This window comes from Electrophorus electricus, chromosome 4, assembly GCF_013358815.1.
Source record: "Electrophorus electricus isolate fEleEle1 chromosome 4, fEleEle1.pri, whole genome shotgun sequence".
Taxonomy (NCBI): Eukaryota; Metazoa; Chordata; class Actinopteri; order Gymnotiformes; family Gymnotidae; genus Electrophorus; species Electrophorus electricus.
Window position 1 is genome coordinate 25,142,551 of NC_049538.1, and position 20,100 is coordinate 25,162,650.

The 20,100-nt window shown below is 41.3% G+C and overlaps 1 protein-coding gene across 1 annotated transcript in view; it reads right to left on the bottom strand.

The window, feature by feature from the left end:
• Positions 1–2,876: 2,876 nt before the first annotated feature.
• The window catches only part of spon1a (spondin 1a), a 64,280-nt gene continuing 47,056 nt past the window's right edge, over positions 2,877–20,100 (bottom strand). Inside the window, exons 7-16 of the mRNA XM_026999441.2 lie at positions 15,563–15,627; positions 11,055–11,256; positions 9,977–10,117; positions 9,359–9,434; positions 8,821–9,003; positions 7,194–7,364; positions 6,823–6,990; positions 6,380–6,544; positions 4,796–5,059; positions 2,877–4,515 (exon numbers count right to left, since the gene is read on the bottom strand). Of these exons, the coding sequence (XP_026855242.2) occupies positions 4,352–4,515; positions 4,796–5,059; positions 6,380–6,544; positions 6,823–6,990; positions 7,194–7,364; positions 8,821–9,003; positions 9,359–9,434; positions 9,977–10,117; positions 11,055–11,256; positions 15,563–15,627 (1,599 nt within the window). The 3' untranslated portion in view covers positions 2,877–4,351. The remainder of the gene's footprint in view (positions 4,516–4,795; positions 5,060–6,379; positions 6,545–6,822; positions 6,991–7,193; positions 7,365–8,820; positions 9,004–9,358; positions 9,435–9,976; positions 10,118–11,054; positions 11,257–15,562; positions 15,628–20,100) is intronic.

Below are 20,100 nucleotides of genomic sequence, written 5' to 3' on the forward strand. Positions count from 1 at the left end.
ATACAATATAAAGGTTATAAAAGGACATAGCTAACACTGTATCCCACTTCTATATTTACACAGCTATTCCTCATGGATCACTATTTATTTAATAAAAGTGCCCTTACAATTTTCAAACTTAAGTCATGAAATTTTACAGCTTTAGCTCATGGCCAGTTAGTTTATAAAGGAATGTAATAAGCTGTCAACCTGTCTGCAAAGGGAGAAATGGAGTCATTTTCTCTCTATTCATTTTCACAACCTAAAACAATCATTGCTTAGAGAGCTGAGAGCTGTGCAGACCTTCAAGTCCTTACAGAGAAAGTAAAACATATGGTGGCTATTTTAGCATCAGGTCTTCCTCATCCCTTCCAATAAAGTAACAGCACTAAATTTAATATAGCATTCATTCTTATTACTGTATTGGACATGAAATGACCTTTATGTTTGACATCTGCCCACAAAACCACTCAAGCTGGAATGTTTAAAATGCACAATAGGAACGTGTTGTAGGTGCCTGGTGCAGGGTTAAGTCTAGCTTGTAAGATAAGACATAATTCAAGCAATTGTGGATTCAGGTTCAGAGATAAGCTGATTGTTAATCAACACTACAAAGTGTGTTGTGATATTTGCAGTTCTCACTGATTAAATGTGAACTCTGATGATAAGACATGCAAGTACTACAGACCACCTGCAAGGACTCATTTGGCTAGGTAATGGACTTAACACTGTGCATCTCATCTGGGTGTGTGCATGTGTGTGTCTGTTAGAAAGAGAGAAAGAGCAAGAATTAGACAGAATGAGAGGTTACATGCAAATGATTAAACTCATATATAAAGCCGTATTTTTAGGTTAAGAAATGATCTCTCTCTGCATTTCTGAGTTGTCCTATGTCGAATTCATGGGTAGTATACAGGAATATGGTAGTAGTCTGGAGTCTGCCTGACATCACTAGCAGATCCCCAGTCATGGGCATAAAACTGTAGAGAGAGGTGGAAGGTATGAGTGAGTGAGCTGACTGGGTTGTGGCAGGATCCTGGATAAACGGTCAGCGTGGCTGCGGTAAGTAGCTGCTTAATTACTTGCAGCATGATTTAAACAATCATTTTAATATGCTCTTCCCAAACCTTCCTGAAGTTACCAAGCTCATATAAGCTCATTTCTCCAAGCAATCTACAGCCACATTACACTGTTAGATGTTTTTCATTTTCAGTTTGCTTCAATAAATAACTTGGCTGGGTTTCCGAAATGCATCATAAGACAAAGATCATTGTTAAATGTAAGTATCACACTGAACTATCTCTTTTAAGATGGCAGCAACATGCTTTTCAGAAACAGGGCACCCAACAGTCCAGACATGTTGTGTGGTACAACATTCCCCAAGTGTCAGCATGTGTGGTTGAAACACATGGACTAAGTGCATGGCGGGGTTGAGATGAGGTATCACTACCATCAGGGATGTGTTGACAGTCATGCAAGCAACAATGGGGCCTCCATTTAGTCATGCAAGATTGACAGCCCAAAACCTGATCCAATCAACTGTGAATGCAGACATGCTGTCATAGGTGTTGCATTTGAGAGGCACCTGTGAAGAAAAATAGTGAAAGACAGAAAGTGAGATAGAGAGAGAGAGAGAGAGAGAGAGAGAGAGAGAGAGACAGACAGAGAGAGAGAAAGAAACAATGGGCAAAGGCACTATTTGTTACACAGTTCACTCACACATACCCTCTGCGCTCCAAAATGATTTCAATGGACATTTAACACGCATGTCAACAGCATATCACCATGACAATTACCAGGCACACTCTGCGAAAGCAATGGGAGTTGTGGGGTGTGAATGGGGTTTCTTGTTGCCATAGTGACAAAAGAGTACATTGGCACATGAAAACTGAATAATTCACCAAAACTCTACATACGTGGATATACATCATCGTGATCACCCCCATCAACATTATAATGCCCACTGTGGAGAATTCAGAGGTATGTTGAAATAACATTCATTATTGAAATGAAAGCCATAGATATTGTGAATGTAATTGGTGTACCTGTGTGTTTTCTGTGTATCATTCAGTGAAGTCTTCCACACAGCAGCAGTCATTACTGTTCTTCTGCCTTCATCAGCAGGGGATAACACTTTGGGGAGAGTGAGCTCTTCTTTGCCTACTGAGAAGAAACTCCAGTGAAACAGTTCGACATATTCATAGGAAATCTGTATGGCAGTCAGAATGTTGTGTTAGACAGGAAGTTGGATTATATTTCTTACCTCATTTCCTATTGCTGTTTTTACCATAAACGTTTCATGTATTTATTTTTATTTTATTTATTTATTGCTGCAGAATATAACATCATATTGTCCTGTTTCAGAAAAGCAATTTATGGTGAGCCCTCAGATTTGCTTATGCGTTATCTAAAGCAGTGCAAGGAACGGGTTAGCATGAGGATATGCAGCAGAATGTGTAAAAAGGGACTGTACCTTAAAAAAGTTTAGTGGACTAGGTTACTATGGCAACCACATTCAAAGAGTATATGAAAATTTACACTAGGTCGATAGTAATTACTGTTAATGGGTAAAAGTCCTATATGCATTTTCTGTCCTTCATTCTTTTCTCGATCAAGGATTATCACGTGATCTTAAGTCCTACAGCGCTACTTGCCATATGTGAATTTTGAAAGTCCACTGTCGCCATCGTGTGGTTAGTCGGTCTTCTTTTCCCCTCGAATAGCTTTCTGGTCAATTGTGCCGTCTGGTGGATTACTATATGAAACATATTCAATCTATCGCAGTGTTAGTGTCTATGGAATGGTGGTGACTAAGCAATATAAATTATTAATAGGAAAGCTACGTGAATTTTGTTTTGTTTCCAGATAAGCAATCAATCAATCAATCAATCAATCAATCAATTTGACACTTTGTCACATTCACTTTTATTGTAAATCTGGAATATTCCAAAATATTATAATCATCATAGTAATTGTGATTATTATTTTGTGTCAGAGGGAGCATGGTGAAACAACAATAAAACATCTACACAACACTTTGGTAAGAATCTTGGATTACACTCTCAGAAAAGTTCTGGGGGTAAATTGAGAAGTAAAGGAAATGCACAAACTCAAAGGCAGACAAGTAAAATGGCATCTAAGTATTATAGGCAAGGAAAAAGTCACAACAGATCTGTCTTCTAGAAAGCACATTCATCTTCTGGAGCTTAGAAAATGCTGGAATGGCTAATTACCTGTGCTTTCATATGGGGGATATAACACATGAAATGATAAAAGTACATTTATAAGTCTTCTAAATTGGTTTCTATCTATTATTTTAAGAATATCATAAAAATTCTATTTTCTTTAAGGAATATCACAACTTTAACATATATCATAACTACAGTAATCTTGCAACAAAAAAAATCTATATTCAATGCAGCTACTTTTTGCACAAGGCAGAACTATCTCTAAAATTAGTAATAATTCAAAATCTAATAATGTTCAAATTAAATAGTGACATATACAATTCCCATTGTCCACTCAATGGCTGAAAAGTAGAGTGAACACACTGCCTCTTGGAGAATTGAATATAAAATATTTATTCTTGCTGTTATACCAGTAGAATGCCATTATGCTAATTCCTCAGAGCCCTGTTGTGGATGTAAACAGAGAGCCTTGGCCCTGTATTTACATGTTTATGGCTATATTTACTTCTCTAGAGTTCAAATGAACTGTTGCTGTTGAAAGGTTCAAAAGGGTACGTCTCTCAACCCATTCTCATTCACATGTCTGAAGAGTTTTCACCACTTACGCCTGTCTTTAGTCCTTTGTTAACTGTGTGCCATTCAGTGTAGTGGTACAGAGGTGTTGAATTAAATTATATTCTTGAAATACTACTCTTTAAAAAGAATTTTAAAAATGCTTCAGTCTCTTATGGCCTGTAAATGGGTCCACAGGTGACACACTGTAAGAATTTGTGATGGTTTCGCTTCTGTTTTGGGTGAGTATGAAACAAAAATGTTTTTGTTCTTCTCAAAATAAATTAACCTTTCTATGTCATGGTCTGCACTGTGTAATATACATCTTCTGTAAATCCCACCAGATTGGATCCTATCAATGAAATTGAATTTTACAAGTATTTTTTAGATATAAAGTAAAAATTGAATAGTATTTCCACAGTAACTCTAACCACCTCTCTTGTGTTCTTTTTTCTGACAAATAGTGGGTTACTATTCTATAGTCTAGTTTAAAAAATAAAAATTAAAAAATTTAAAATACCAAACTGTTTCACCATGCCAGCCCTAAACAGAGTGCACTGCATTACTGAAAGACAGTGATTAAATCCTGTCTCCCTGCCAAATTATGTCCCTTCCCATGATGCCCTGCTGCCCTAGCAGGGATGAACATTGCAGGCGCGGATCTCCTTCCTGTCTTTGCAGCTGGATAACTGTGAGCCCCTAAACCTCTTCTTGGCTGTCATTAGCCTCTCCTGGATCCCACCTCCACACAACTTGGTACAGTCAGTCCATCCAGACCATGGCTTCATTTTGCACCCTTTAGGTAGAGGTTACATAGAGGAAAGGGGACAGTGTAAGTCAAACTTGCAGTTGTGTGTTCATCAACTTTTACTGCTATATTCTGTTTTCACTCACATTAAAGATTCTGAAATTCATAGACAGAAACTACTGATGTTGTTAAAGATGCTGGTATGAAGATGACACTGAACAAAGTGGGAATGACAATACTGATGCTGCGAATGGCACAGATACCAGCAGTACCAGATTAAACAGTGAGGACAGCAGGACTGTGGCTGTAACCTGACAATGCCATTCACCTGCAAGCTCGTCAGCCGCTTCCTCTCTGCCCTGTTTGTTCTTCCTCTTGCGGGCCTCCTTGCGTCTCTTTCTCTCCTCGCTGTCGGCAGTGCCGTGGTTGCACTTCCTAATCTTACACTTCCTCCTCTGGACAGTCTCGGGGCAGGGGTCGCCCCCGAACTGTGGCTCCAGCTTAATCATCCGCGTCCGGATCGTGTGACCCTTCCCACACGACTTATTGCATTCAGACCACTCAGACCACTCAGATACCAAACAGTCTGAAGCTACAGAGAAACAGAGAGACACAGAGAAAGTGAGACAGAGAGAGCACTGTTGCGAGGGCAATGAACTCAGTATAAACAATAAAAGCTAAATAAGGAGCTAAAATGGCATCGTTTCCTCTCCAGGGCATGCTCTGCATTTACTAGTATCCCATGATAATTGTTACTTGCCTAATAAACCATCAAACTGAAATATTATGGTCTGGAAACATGCTCAGAAATATTTGGTACCAAGCTTAGGTAATGAAGCAGCCATTCCTGGCACTGATTACATGATGGTGTTCTAACATGTCTCTTCTTCTCAACGGTTATTGCCATGCTGAGCTTGTTTTTATAAGACTCACCCTGAACCTTGATAATCAATAAATAAATCATATTTACTACTGTGTTTCTGAGCATGCACTGCAGTGACTAATGTTGTGTCATGACAGAAGCAGAAGTCCTCGGGTCATTCCAGGCTTCATATCATATGTTCTTGGGTATAGGGCTATGGCTTATATAGAAAATGTATTGTACTTCAACAGTCTCTCTTATTCATTCTTCTACAGAGAACCATTGGCAATGAATCTTGATTGAGGCTTAAAAGCAGATTAGTCTTGATCTCAGTTACATTCAAAACAGTTGCAGTAAAATAAAAATTAATGTTCATATTCACCTAGCTCAGAGAGGTTAGATTTTTTTCCAATTTAAATTTAGATTTCAAAATAAACTTAATTTGATCCTCACCAGCATATATTGCTGGACCAGACTGCTCTGCCAAGCCTCTGATTAGAATTCATCACCATGTGCATGGTAATGTCTGAGGTGCTTCTGTACATAGCTAATGTCTTATGCACATTCTTTCAGGGATTAAAGGTAAGTACAACTATGTTGTTTTATTAAATTGTTATGCATGTGCATCTGTGTGTGTATGTGTATTCATAGCACCCAGTGAGCAAGCAATATGGTACATGCGTGTATGCATTTGTGCACGTGCTTTGTTCTTTTTGGTGTGTTTGTGCAGTGGACCAGAGTGTACAGTTGGAGCCGTGTGCATGTAGGTGTGGGTACCCAGGTGTGTGCATGTGCACATGGACCCAGGTGTAAAAGTGTTGGCATGTGCAAGAGTACGAGTGCACAGATGTGTGCATAAGCATGTGGGTCCGGGTGCACAGGTGTGTGCACTGGTATGGATGTGCCGGGTGCACAGGTGTGTGCATGGGCATGTGCACATGCACCCAGACCCAGAATTATGCACGGGTCTGGGTGCACAGGTGTGTATGTGTGTGCGCAGGTCCAGCTGCACTGGTGTTCACATGTGCGCACGTGTGTGTGTGCACTCACGGCACTCCGGCAGCATGCACTTCTCCATTTGCTCCAGCTCCTCGGCACACTCGCCCAGCTCAGCGGGGGATTTGAGAATGCGCTGTCGCGTGCGCGTCCCTTTTCCGCATGTCACACTGCAGTCACTCCAGTCAGACCACGGAGACAGCAAGCACGGGATGGTGTCTGTCAAAACAGAGACATATGTCGCTATGGCAAAAACAGCTCTGGAACATGGTGTCAAAACAGAGCTGCAGCTATCCTTTTGCTCACATTCTTTAGAATCAGTTGACATCTGGTTGTGAAGAGACAAATACCTGTCCACGGGGCACTTCGTTCAAACTCCTTTGTAAAGTAGAAAAGTGAGCAGTTCCCTGCTACCATGTCTGGGGCACGCTGTAACACACAGTAACATGGTCTGTGTGTGTCCGTGCACTGTGTTTACGCAGGTGCTTCCTACTCACGGCACTCTGGCATCATGCACTTCTCCACGTCCACCACCTCAGCCCCGCAGATGGAGCCGTCTGACGGCGGCATCTTCACCATGCGCTCACGACGCTTCAGGCCCATCCCACAGGTGGCGCTGCAGGCATCCCACTCCCCCCACTCTGTTACCAGACAACTGCTGGGAGCTACAGGGGAAAAATGACAGCAGGAGGACCATTAAATGCCAGAGATAATGCGATGCAGATCACAGTCTGCACCCATCAGGAGTGCCAGGTTATGCCGGATTTAATACTTGCCCTTGGAAATGGCAGTACAGAAAAATAAGAGAAAATAAAATTGATTTTCTAAATCACCAAGGAGAAAGGGCATCCTGCACAGCAACACTCACAGCAGTCCTCATTCACTGTGCACGGCTCCGTCTCCTCGGTGGGGAGGGTGCAGGAAAAGCCATCCTCGGGGAATTGCTTCACGTAGCGCTCCCTGGAGCGCATACCCATACCACACGACACACTACATGGAGACCAGGTGATCCACTCCGACATCATGCAGGTGGTTGTGTCTAGGCAGTAAAAGGGCAGTCACACTTCTTTCTGGCTTCTCTGAAGAAGTGCATTTCTGTCTTTTTGTTTTTGCTGGATTTGCATGCAAAATCTTCCATCATTCATTAAACAGGTCAGTCACACCAATCAGCAGATGACTCTTGACATTGTGTCATTTTTCTGAGGTCCCCACTATACTGTGACTGCTGTATCGGCCTGAAGTGCACAGCCCATGATTGGCAGATCAGCACTTGAATGTTTTGAGTGTTTTAGCCTTGAGTCAAAAGTATAGAGTGTGAGCAGTGAACAGACACTTGAATGCATCTTGAGCTAGTTGCAACAATTAGTACATCCAATCCAAGTTTGAATATATGTATAGATGTTTGTATATATGTTTGCATGTTTCTTTGTTTCTTAAAATAAATTCAACTATGCTGAAGGACAAAGCATTATTCCCCGTATTCCTTGGGCTCCCCTTCCCTAAATGACGGAACTGACTGAGCTCTGCTTGATGCTAACTGAGTCATTACCAAAATAAAGTAAACATGACATCCCAGAGGTCCCCTTTATCAGACCAGCCTTACAATCAGCGATCAATAAGAGCTCTTAATGGCCCATTAAACACTCAAGAATGCAGAGCCTAGCTCCATCAGCGGTGATTATTTGTCTATGACAGTAGAAGTGCAGTAACTGTAGAGAAGTACAGGAAAACTGTAGAGAAGTGCAGGAAAACTTGACTAGGGCAGAATGACACCAGACTGTAGTGTCCTGCACAACAGAACTAGGAAAGGGTCTAGCGGAACTTGGCGAAACCAAGATAATCTGTCTAAACAAAATCAAAACCAAAGAAAATATGCATAAATGCTAGGTGACTTATGCAAGAAGTGGGATCCTAATATTAGGCTAGCACAAAAAAGGATATCCAACTGTTTATACTTCACTGTCTTCCTCCCTCCACTCCAGAACACCAAGGTTGTCACAAACACTTCCTTATACAGCAGCTTGCTATTTTTTTTACTGGCCAGTATACAACGGGGCCTGGGCTTTCACTGATCCTTCTCAGCAAATAAAAACGGTATACAATCATCTTTGACCTTTTAATGTCTCAGAGCAGAAGTCAGTGCGGCAGCCTGTGAAAAAGCAAAGCAGAGGATCACCCAGCCGTGATGTACTGGTTCTGTCACCTAATAAAACCCTCTCTTATTATTACTCCAGGACATTTTCAAAATGTCCTTCAGTAAAACATGATGACCCATGACATCCCATTCACAAGCTTCTGAATACTCTGGATGAATGGGAAAGATCTGCTCCACATGAAACGACCTCAAATCATCCGGAGGAATGCCCGTTGTCTTTTGGAGGCAGGGTTTATAGGTCAAGCGCTGACCAAACTGAATTGCAGTGTGAACACGTTCTCTCTGGAATTGGCCAGAAAAAGGTGGGTGAAACAGAGAAAGCTGAGGGTGTGGCACTCACCCTCGTCGCTGCAGCCCGGCCCCATACAGGGCTCAAAGTCCTGGGTGTGGGGGCAGGGCACGCTCAGATCCAGCTGGGCTTTCAGCATTCTCTGCCTCATGCGCTTGCCCTTCTCACAGGTGGAGGAGCTGCATGCTGACCACGGAGACCAGTTGGAGTAAATGCACGTCTCAGGAGTGTCGTCTGGCGGAGAGGAAAACGTGACATGAAGAGAGAGTGAGTAAGAAGCAGCAGGGGAGAAGAAATTCAGGAGTTTTCTATATAGCACTTTAGTAAAGTCACTTTCCTGTAGGCTATTTTCACGATCTTATAGGATGTAGTGAGAGCACCAAAATATATGCAAAAGTCAAGCTAGAGGGTGTTTGGTGCACTATATAATTACCTCCAACTCCAAAACATGCACATGCACGCACACACGCACACACACACACACACACACACACACACACACACACACGCGCGCGCGCGCGCGCATGCGGGCACGCATACAGGCAGATTGTGATCAAGGTCTCCTGTGAAGGTGATAGGAAATGCAGACCTTCCTCTTTTTCCTCCTGAGCAATGTCTGCCACTATGTCGTCCACGTTATCGGGCACAATGTTACACTGCTCGCCCTGCAGACACAGAAAATCTACAATGTTTACCATGTCATACCCAAAGCATATTATAAAGCCAGCCACTGTTCAAAAGGCTGATTTTCTTTGCAGTGAGCTCCATGGTATCCAAAAGCTTCACGTCAGAACTGTTCTTCAAAATAAAGCCAGGTAATTTTGTGCATCTGATCTGGGGCTTAATTCAGCTAGCTCAGCACTGGTGTGTATCCAGCAGTGTACAGATTCTCTCGCAGCCACCCACCCAGAGGGAGGCATTAATAACGCATACGTATCTGTCCCCAGACAGCAAATACACATGTCCACAATAACAAGTGGCTGAGCGGAGGCTGAGGCTGACTTTCTGGTCTGCTGAGAGAACACTGCGCAGATGTTTAAAAGAAAGAACTTCCAGTTCCTCACAGGGCTGAAATCACAGGCTAGAGCTGCTGTCAACGTATGTCCAGCCTGCTTCTGAGCCTCAATAACCTGGCCGACAATAGCTGTAGATTTTCCTTTATATTTGAAGAACACAATCATATTTACAGAGGGATGGGAGGACAAACCTTGCGGGCAATTCTCTCCACCATCACCCTGGCCACTGGTGTTATAGCACCCCCCTCTGGGTCATAAAAGGGGCTTTGGGGGTGGTCCAAACTGGTGAGGGGGCGTATCTTCTCCTGGGGCACTGTAGGCTTGTTTGGAGACTGAGCAGAGCATACAAATCATGAATTAAAATGCTAAAATTCAAACAGTATACTTAATAAATTACTGTACAAAATGAATTACATCCTCTTCTGGTATTTTGTAAATGCTAAATTCAATGTTCTAATATTTTCCACATTCATTCAAGCATTTGTGCCTCCTCTTTGAACATTGTCTATCTCTTTGTGAGCATTAAATCCCATTACAGCACAGAGTCACTTCCTCTGCACAACTGCCACCATGTGCTTTGGGCTTCAAATGGGAAGATTTGCTCTCATCCACAGTGGCAGGGCCAGTGACAGGGGACAAATCTAGCACACACAGCCAGGAGGGTTCGACAAATTACACGCGTATCAGCTCTTCACTGAGAGTGGCCAAATGTCAGTGCCCTGAAATGATAAGGCACGTGGCTAGAGGCACGAAACAGCTCACAGCCCCGACGGAGATTGCACGGACAATGACATGGTAGCGTGACAGAAGTTTGATGAAAGTATCACATCTTTTATCCACAGACTTGATTCTTGGATAATGCTGAATAGATTTATATATATATAAAGGATATAGAGGAAACATAACTAGAGCATAATTCACAAAATCCATCATGCCAGCAGATGGCAGAGTCAAGTTGCGATTATGAATACCTTTGTTGTCCAAATCCTCACTCATACCTATTTTTGTTCGCATAGCATTCCTGTTAAAAAACATGCAACATTTATTTATTTTCACCTGCCTTCTGTTTGTGAGTATTTTCTTGTTTATATGACAGTCAAGTCCCCACATTAACCTCCAATAAACAGCAACTTTCCAGCCCAAACCCACCAGGCCCCATTTTGCGGTTTGGCAGTTACACAGCCAAACTCTTTAACCACCGGTGCTTCATGGAGAAGATTCCTTAGCCTGATTCAGCATAACCAGCATAGCTAGCCCATGGATACTGACCTCGTAGGTGACCCCACTGTCAGTGCCCGCATCCCATGGGATCATGTCCTGCACCAGCTTCTGGACCCAGCCGCACTCCTTCGTGCACAGGTCTTCGGCCGAGAGGCCCACGTTCCAGTCAGGGCTGGGCCCCAGCATGGCTAGGAAGGACATGAGGTGACGTGTGCGGTCCACCGAAAACTCTGCCGAGGGGGCGGCCCGCCTGCAGACCGGAAAACGGGCAGGTGGGATAGGAGCATGGACATAGGAAAGCAAGATCAAAAAAGAACCCACAAAAGAGAAAAAGGACAAGGGGAGAATGGAGGGGAGTTAGGGACAGAATAACAAAGAGGAGGAGGCAAAAAAAGAGAGAGGGGATAACAAAAAAAAAAGTTTTCTGTCAATAAAAAGCAAAAATCTAAAATAAAGGGGTAGTGAGATATAAGGCCATCAAGGCAGGGAGACCACAATAAAATGAAACACTTGCTAAAAGTGCAGGGACAGAGCAAGAGCTTAAGCCTCTGTGGATGGCCATTGTGATTGATTTAAAAGACAGCTCCAAAATCAGGCCTATATTATCTAATCAATAGATAATTCATCTTATGTAGTAATTGCACACTGATGGCTCCATCTTTTTCTCTGTTTCATCAGAGCATTTTGTTGCTGTTGGAAGCACTAACCTGGCGCCTGCTCGGTGTAATTGTTTTAGTAATCAAAATAATTGCTATGTGATTGGAGACGTTTGAGTGGCAGCTTAAAGAGAACAAGCTAAATGATTTTATCATTAGAAAAGTGAAAAAAATTGGGAGATTTAAATGATGTGAGGGAGGTTGTAGTCTCTTAGTTTATGGTAAAAAGAGGAATCTAAGGCCTGAAGCCTAAAAGGAACTCATCCCCTGCTGTTAAAAAATGCCAAAAATACTCACAACTGAACATGTGCAGACAATAAATGTATTAGTAACTATTCAATCCAACAAAGTGAAAGCTGCAATCCAACCACTTTATTAGAAACACCTAACCTACATTTGGACCTACACTCCTTTTATTAGGTTAGCTTTTTTCCATCTATATTATAAAATGCAATTATAGGCTGTGGCCCATCTACTGGATTTCACAAAATTCTCCACAACCATCTACCATATCCATCACTGCTCAGTTTCCCCTGACAGGACTGCCCAGATATTATTTGGCCGGTGGCCCATTCTCAGCACGTCAGTAACACTGGCATTCTAGGGGCATGGCTACGGGTGAGAAGCTGGTGAAGGTTTATCAGGTACAGCCATGTACCATGTAGCTGGAGTTTCTACATGTATCACTGCTGTCACTGCTGGTTTGAGAGTAACCAATCAGCACCAGCCAGCAGCACACATGTGGTCAGAAACTGACCATTCATGGAGGGTCAGAAGACAGATAACATAAACTGGACATCACAAAATGAGATGCCGACTCTAACCTTATAATGAATCTTAAAATAAGTGATATTTCCAAGGCAGAATATAATACAAGCATTTTAAACATTAGTAAAACATACTAATGCATAAACACATATAAATACAAATAATATAAATAAGCTAATACTCAAAGTCGCAAAGTAATGTCTTAACGTTTTAAACCTTTCTTTAAAAGGTTAACATGAAAATGTGGTTATATTCCTTTCTTCAGGGCTTGGTAACCCAACACCCAACCACCTTTCCCTTGTAATTTAGTAATTATGCCTTGCTTTTGTTTTGCCCCAATATGGCCGTCAAAGATAAACCTAACACTTATGAGACCCTCTATATTAAAACAGAGAATGAGGCAGAAAACGCATGCTGTCAGCAAAATTATTGAACCTGACATGTCACTACAGTCTTAGAGTGTGAGTGTGGGAGTGTGAAGAGAAAACTATAGCTGGTGCTAACTCATCGCGCTCTGGGAATAAACTAGGTAGCAGAATCCACAGAATTGTCTCAGATGTGACTTGCATCCATAACATGTATATTTACTTGTTCCCAGAGGTAGTGATCACACCCAGTATTGTGCTGTGACAGAAAAAGACCTCCAACTGCACAGTTTAAACCTTGAATTGCAAACATCAGACACATACACAGTAAATTTAGTTCTTATGGTATACAGACCCTTGTCCTCACATTCGTCTGCATGTACATACACACACACATACATTCACACAACTTGCGCACACACAAACTGACGCACATGCAAATTAAAGCTTAGACAAACCATACAGCTAATTTGAGATGCTTCTTGCATTGACAACCCATTATTTCACTGTCTGAATGTCAGCGCACTGCTAATCAACTCTCCTCAAGCCTTACAAGACGTCTGGAAATTTCCAGCGGCGCTGTAGTGTGGTTCTCTGAAGAAGACCGTTGCTGTTTTTCTAAAAATACTGCTCTGAGTCATGGGAGAAGGAGAAAAAGAGAAAATAGAACAAAAAAAAACCTTATTGTGAGAGTTTTACTTTAGATGGTAAACATTGTGGTGAAGCAAAACACTGTTATGTCCAGCCTGCCTTTTCATGTCACTTTTACAGAAAAGTCAGTGATTGTTTTGTCAGTGATGAAACTCAGAAATGTCTAGTGCTGGTGGAGCTCACCATTCACATTCCTCTTGAGTAACATTTAACAATCTACTTAGGGCATAACAAAATTATCAGTTTTAATGTACGTCCCACAAAGAGTATTAAAGTGGTCTCCAATCTGCAGTTACGTAAATGTTAATTTCGCATTTTGCTATGAAGAGAGGTAAGAACTACAAAAAAGTAAAGCCTACCAGTAGACACTTGAGTCTACACAAACTCTATGTTTGCACCTGACCCTGAATAGCATAGCTATTTTAATTGATTTTTCTTTTTATAAAATTCAGTGAAGTGTGTGAAACAAAATTGATCTAGACCTGATATAGCAACAAAACTGGATCATTGTTGCACAAACTAATGGGATTATTAGTACAAAAAGACTGAACGTGATTTTCATATAATTTCTGATAAGCCATTAAAATGTTTGTAACACTGCTGATTCAAAGCCTAACGGTTGACACACTGGGGAATTAACTGGACCCTGATCCAGTTAACTGGTCTTCAAACAGTTAAAATAATTTACTGGTATTGCTCTTATTAATCTAATATCCTTATAAGTATTATGCATATATTTTATAATCTTTTCTGTAAATTAGGTCTGTTTAAAAGGGAAGACAACTAACCCAGGTATACTAATTCAATCAGAGCCCCTAACCTGTGTAGTTGGTTAAAGAGTATAGAATTCAGAAGTATAATGTAAGAGTTCTAATCTAACTTGATCCTTTTCCAAATACTCCATTGCCTCTCCATGAAGGGAAGTGAACCTTCATTATTGTGATTGGGTGAGCATGAACAACTCCAGCTTCCCCAGTGTGTCGCCTATTCTGACCTTGAATCAGCAGTGTTTAAACTTAAAGGCTTTAGTGAGTGTGTGTCTCACAAACTTTTTAATGGCTTTTCAAAGTCCACACATTCACGTTCTATTACAGAACCCCAAGAGAGGCATAGCTGTATGGGGGCTCCATAATGGATGTCATATTTGAGGCAGTCCCAACGGTCTCCCTTTAGCAGAATGACAATATGTGATCAGGCAGGGAAAGATGTCTGAATCAACAGTAATTAATCTGAGCTCTCCATGGATTCTTTTTTGTTGTTGTTGTTGTTGTTGTGTGGTCTAATCAAAAGGCAGGGTTGCAGCTTTAAATAAGTTAATGTGATGTCGTGATATATAAGGGCTGCAAGGAGGCCATTAACCTTGATGGCAAAAAACACCTTTGGGTGACACATCACTCAGCCTTGCTTTCAAAACACACACACACACACACACACACACACACACACACACACACACACACACAAACAGTCTCTGATAGTTAACCCATATTGCCTGTAGGTATGGGTTCAGATTACAAAGGGGACCACATACAGTGGATATACTCAATCACATTTCTTTGCTGCATTGCGTACTTTATGAAACATTCACATCTGCAGAAATTGCACTAGTTTGTATTGCATATACATTGTAATTTTACACTGTGGGATGCAATTAAATTCCCTTCAAGTAAACAAGATAGAGTGTTAATTGGCCATCACAGATTTGATTGCTTCTATGCTCTCATCCCTTTGAAGCAGCAGACACCTTTCCATAGAGGACAACTAATTTTCTGAGAAAGCACAACCAACTACCTTTCACTAAGAGCTCAGTCTACCCAAGCTCACACATAAACAAGCAAATTCTCAGTACCTTGCACAAAAAATTATGTAATCCCATCAGGGGTATTTTTGAGCTCAAGTCTTCTCCTAATGGCCAGGGAAACATGGATCATATGGATCATCAAATAAATACATTCCAAAGGATGCTGCTGTTAATATATAGGTTAATGCTACTGCTGATGTTTTGGTATGAAGGTCTGAAAAGGGCTGCTTGTTTGATAAGGAGAAAGGTTATGATTTATACATGCACACATGAAGAGAAGCAGTACTGTTGGTGATGGGAGGTGATGTTACTTACACATTCAGGGGCTGCCATGCTGGCCACTGGGCCTTCATCTTAATGACCGTCAGTACTTCATCACCCTGAGAGGAAGAGAAAGAGAGACATAAATAAACACCCCAAAATAAAGGGCCACTCAGACACATTCATTACATCTCTAGTCTTAACATGACAGCAAGAAAGGGGGACAAGGGGCAACATGTTTTTCATCTCTCTCTCTCTCCCTCATGAATGAATGAAGCTGCCTTCACTTCCCTGCAGCAGGAATCATGGTATCAGTGTCTCATAAAATCTACATAAATATTTGATTAACTGCTTGTGGCATACAGGTCAGAAATGGTGATGGGGGAAAGAACAAGACAGAGGGATTTTATTTTTCTTTAGTTTAACAGAGTCTACTGTGCTCAGTTTACCATTTATCATTCTTAAATAATAATTTAATGTAATGTAACTTAAATTGCAAATGTGTCTGTATTTATGTGACGATTAAGCAATAAGAGGTGAACTGATCTGAATTGATGTAAATTAATCTAAGCGAGCAAGTGAACAAGTTTGCAAGATTTTCTTTCTTAGAGTTCATGGGAAGGTCTTTGCTGGGAACTGCCAAACCAGGAGAGGGTTCCTCAGATACACTCAGGGCTGCTTGCATTTAAAAAGCCCTGAGAGAATATCTCATACTGCAATGCCCAGCAACAATCTGGAGCAACAGGAGGACTTAGCCAAAAAGCATTATAGCAGCAAACTCATTAATGATGAGCAAGATGAAAGAGTGAGAATCACCTTGAATCCTGTCTATAGTCTGAGATGATGTTAACATTTCAATGTTCTGATAGAATTGCTCCAGCTCTAAAATAAAACAACCAGATAGTTGGCAGTCAATCTATACCATTACAGAAACTACTAGCACTAAGCCACAAGTAAACTGCAAAACAAACTGAAGTACATAAGGTATTTAAGACTGCCAACTAATTTATACGACCAGGCCTTAAACTGAAACTATTTGGTATTCTGCATGGTCTGCTGCCATGAAGCAGAGGAGATGCCATCATTCTGTTGATCAAAACTACATCTCATATGTTCAGCGTTACAAGTATGTTAAAAATAAATAAATAAAAATAAAGCACTTAAACTTAACAGGAAGCTGTGTCTGAGCATCTTGTGAGTCATTGTGGAAGCAGCCCTGACAGTCACGATCATAAAATGAGAAACAATAGAAAATGAGCACCTCCATGGTGATGTGGCTCATTTGTTTCCACGAGCATTTATTATGCATGGAATTTATGACATCACATTTCCGTGGTAATGAATCTCAGGGACGACCATGAGCTGTTGAACTGGCGTAAAACCATGATGAATGATGAATGATGCAAATATAGTTTTCTAGCACAAAGGAGTAGGATGTACCGAGTACTGTAGAGCTGGTTGGTTGCCTTCCTTTTGAGTGAGCATAAAACAAGCCATTGCACAAAAATCATTCAATACCTTCTAGTTGCACAGATGATATGGAGAGGAAAGAGCCAAACTGAGAAACATAGCACTGTTTGACATTGTGAAGACTAGGTGAAGCAAAATATGGCACGGTGCAGTTTAAATTAGATTATAAAATGCTAATATCTCAGTAAATTATGTTGAGGAGGCTCTAGAAAGAATCACTAGTAGTTACTAACTTTATAACTATTTAGATTGGATTAGTTAACTAGGTGGATGTCTGTAGTAATTTTTATCTCCTCAGTGATAAAACTATCACACCTGAATCACAAGGGTAGTGAGTTTCTAGTTGTTTTTTTGTTGTTGAACTTGAATGTTTGTGTCACAAGGTCATATGATCATGCTCCATTCACAACATGACATCCAACCAGTCATTATTTATAGAGAAGTACAAGTTGACAATTTGGTTCATATGTGAATATAAAGTAATGCTTTATAGCTGCCATTATAATCGCCCTTTAATCTCCCTGCGAGATCTCATTTTTCTGTTTGATTTAATTTCCTTTCTCCTCCTGATAGCACTTTCCTGGGAGTCAAGATTTTACAACCCAGAACAAGTAAACGGTTGACAGCCTATTCAAAAGCACCCATTTTCATTTAGTGATTCTGGTAGTATTTAATATCTGGGAGAAGGGCAGTGATATGTGCTCTATGAGACTCAATATGACAAGCAGCCACAGTCAATTCTTTTCCATCATTGGCCAAAAAGTTGGATATGGAAAAACATGGAAATTAGTTTTTTGTACAAGACTAAAATGATCAGACAACTGCTTAGTTTGGAAAAAAAAAAAAAAAAAAACAGTAGTTTTTCTGTCATTTTCTTAGAAGAGAATGAAGAAAAATAATGATATGGCCAATCTGGATGGAAATAAAATATCGGAGTAGCACCTGCAAAATAAGAAATTACCCCAAGGCCCCATGTAAAATTAATCAGTTATCCAGTAATACAGTTTATATAGGGTGGCCCAAGATGGGGGAAAAAAAAACAAACAAAGATTACACTAACACCTCAGTGTTGGCGCCCATGTTCTACATCACCACCCTTATAGTAAGCCAGCTAGAATTTCCTTGCCTGTAGGTCTGCCCCATTGCTGTACGACCTTGTAATTGTTATGTGGCCTTGGTGTGAAGTCATTATTACACATTGACCGGTACTTGGAAGCCTGCTGTTCCCAGGTCTATTGTTCCCACAAATGACCACCCATGCAGGCCTTAATACACACAATTCTGCCCAGAATGAAGCAATATTGATCGGACTGCTGAGAGGGCCTTAAGATTTCTGACCACGCTTCCAATGACCGCTCTGCCCCACAATGGGAAGTGGGTGAACAGAGCCTTGGCAGAGGATGCATTATTCATGAAATGACTTTTCGAATACCTTTGAAGCCACTCTTTGTGATGACTCTTCCCGCTGGTGATGGCAGTGATGGAAACAGCCCTGACTCATCTGGATGACTCTCTCCCTGGGCCAGACAATAGTACACCATGCCAATGGACACTTGTCATTGATAAAGCAGTTTTGAACTACACACATGGTGCCTTGCTCAGCCATGCTTCTGTGTGGGGCCCTGTTGGGTTTCGATACGACTAAGAGAGAGAGCAAGAGAGAAAATTCTATACAAAATGTCTTATAGAAGAGACACTTCCTTTAATCTTAAAATCAGTTCAACCTATACTGCACAAATCATTTTGAAACCATCAATGCAAGAATCCTCACCAGTTGACTATTTGATCCTCTCATCTCTCTGAACTGCTTTTCCTAGAGAGCTATTAGCCAGCATGAAGGGCTGTCATTGGCTTTAGAGGCTATCTTCTAGCAGGGCTTAAGGGCAAAATCAAAACTGAAATTGCTTCCACTACTCCTGCAATTGTCTGCACTCAGCTGTTCCTGCCTGGCACCCAGATATAATGAGAGGTTTCAACACTAGATCTGGTGCAGAGAAAAAGAGCCTCGTGTGTTCCTGCACTATTATACAATGCCATCTGTCAGTAGATGAGCATCACAGAGCACATGCTGGAGATAGCCATGCTCACTGCCTTATGGCCTCTCGGACCGGCTCCTTTATGCTCATCCCCTACAGGGTCACAATATGAATCCTTTTGTACTTTTTACATCTATTACAGGGATGATTTTTGTCTCTCCCTCTGTGCATGGCCGTGAAAATTATATATTATTTGACAGTACCTCAATATAATACTGGCTTTTTTGATATTAGAGATGGAGGATGACATGCTGTCTCAGGAAGAGGAGAACAATATGTGACTTGATTAATGACATGCAATTAACAACTGTGATCGATACCATCTTGCGAAAGCAGCAGGAGTGATCCAGCAAGAACATAAAAGCTGTGGTACGGAAGAAAAAGTATGAACAACACGGATGCTGCCTGTTGCATTCACTAGTTCTTAGTTACAGCACTGGTACAATAAGACCAGTGGGGCGGAAGAGGAGGGGGCGGGCAAATGCAGCACTATATTGAGTATATGGCTGCTGCAATGCCTGGCAATAAACTACCTCTAACAAAGCCAATAGGCTTTTAGATGGCACTCTTATAGAAGCGGCACAGGATGTCTCATTATACGGTATTACAGAAATGGAGGCAGGGGTTGAGCCATGGCCCCATGCCCAAAAGGAGAGTTACTCCTACAGTAGAAAGCTCTACTAGCTGCCCACAGCACAGAAGCGCACTCTGACTGACAGCCGCATTGCTGAGCATCTGCAGCTCATGGCCTAGCCACTTTAAAATCCATTTGATTTAATTGAGGGAGTGCATGATTCATTTTCCAAGTGTGTGAGAGGGAGACCCACTGTTACTTTCATCCTGTTGGGGAGAAAATGTATTAGAAACCCAATCTCATGGTCCCACAATGGGAAGCACCACAATAGGACTGCTGTGACTTTGCAGATGAAATGGTTATACTTTGAGCAAAAATTACGCTGCATTCCAGAATCAAAATGGTGATACGTCTAAGCAGTGTGAGCCATCTCTTTATGCAGTAGGGTATTGTCTGAAAAGAAATATAGATACTTTTTGGGATTTTCTTTAAAAAGGGTGGTAACAACTTCA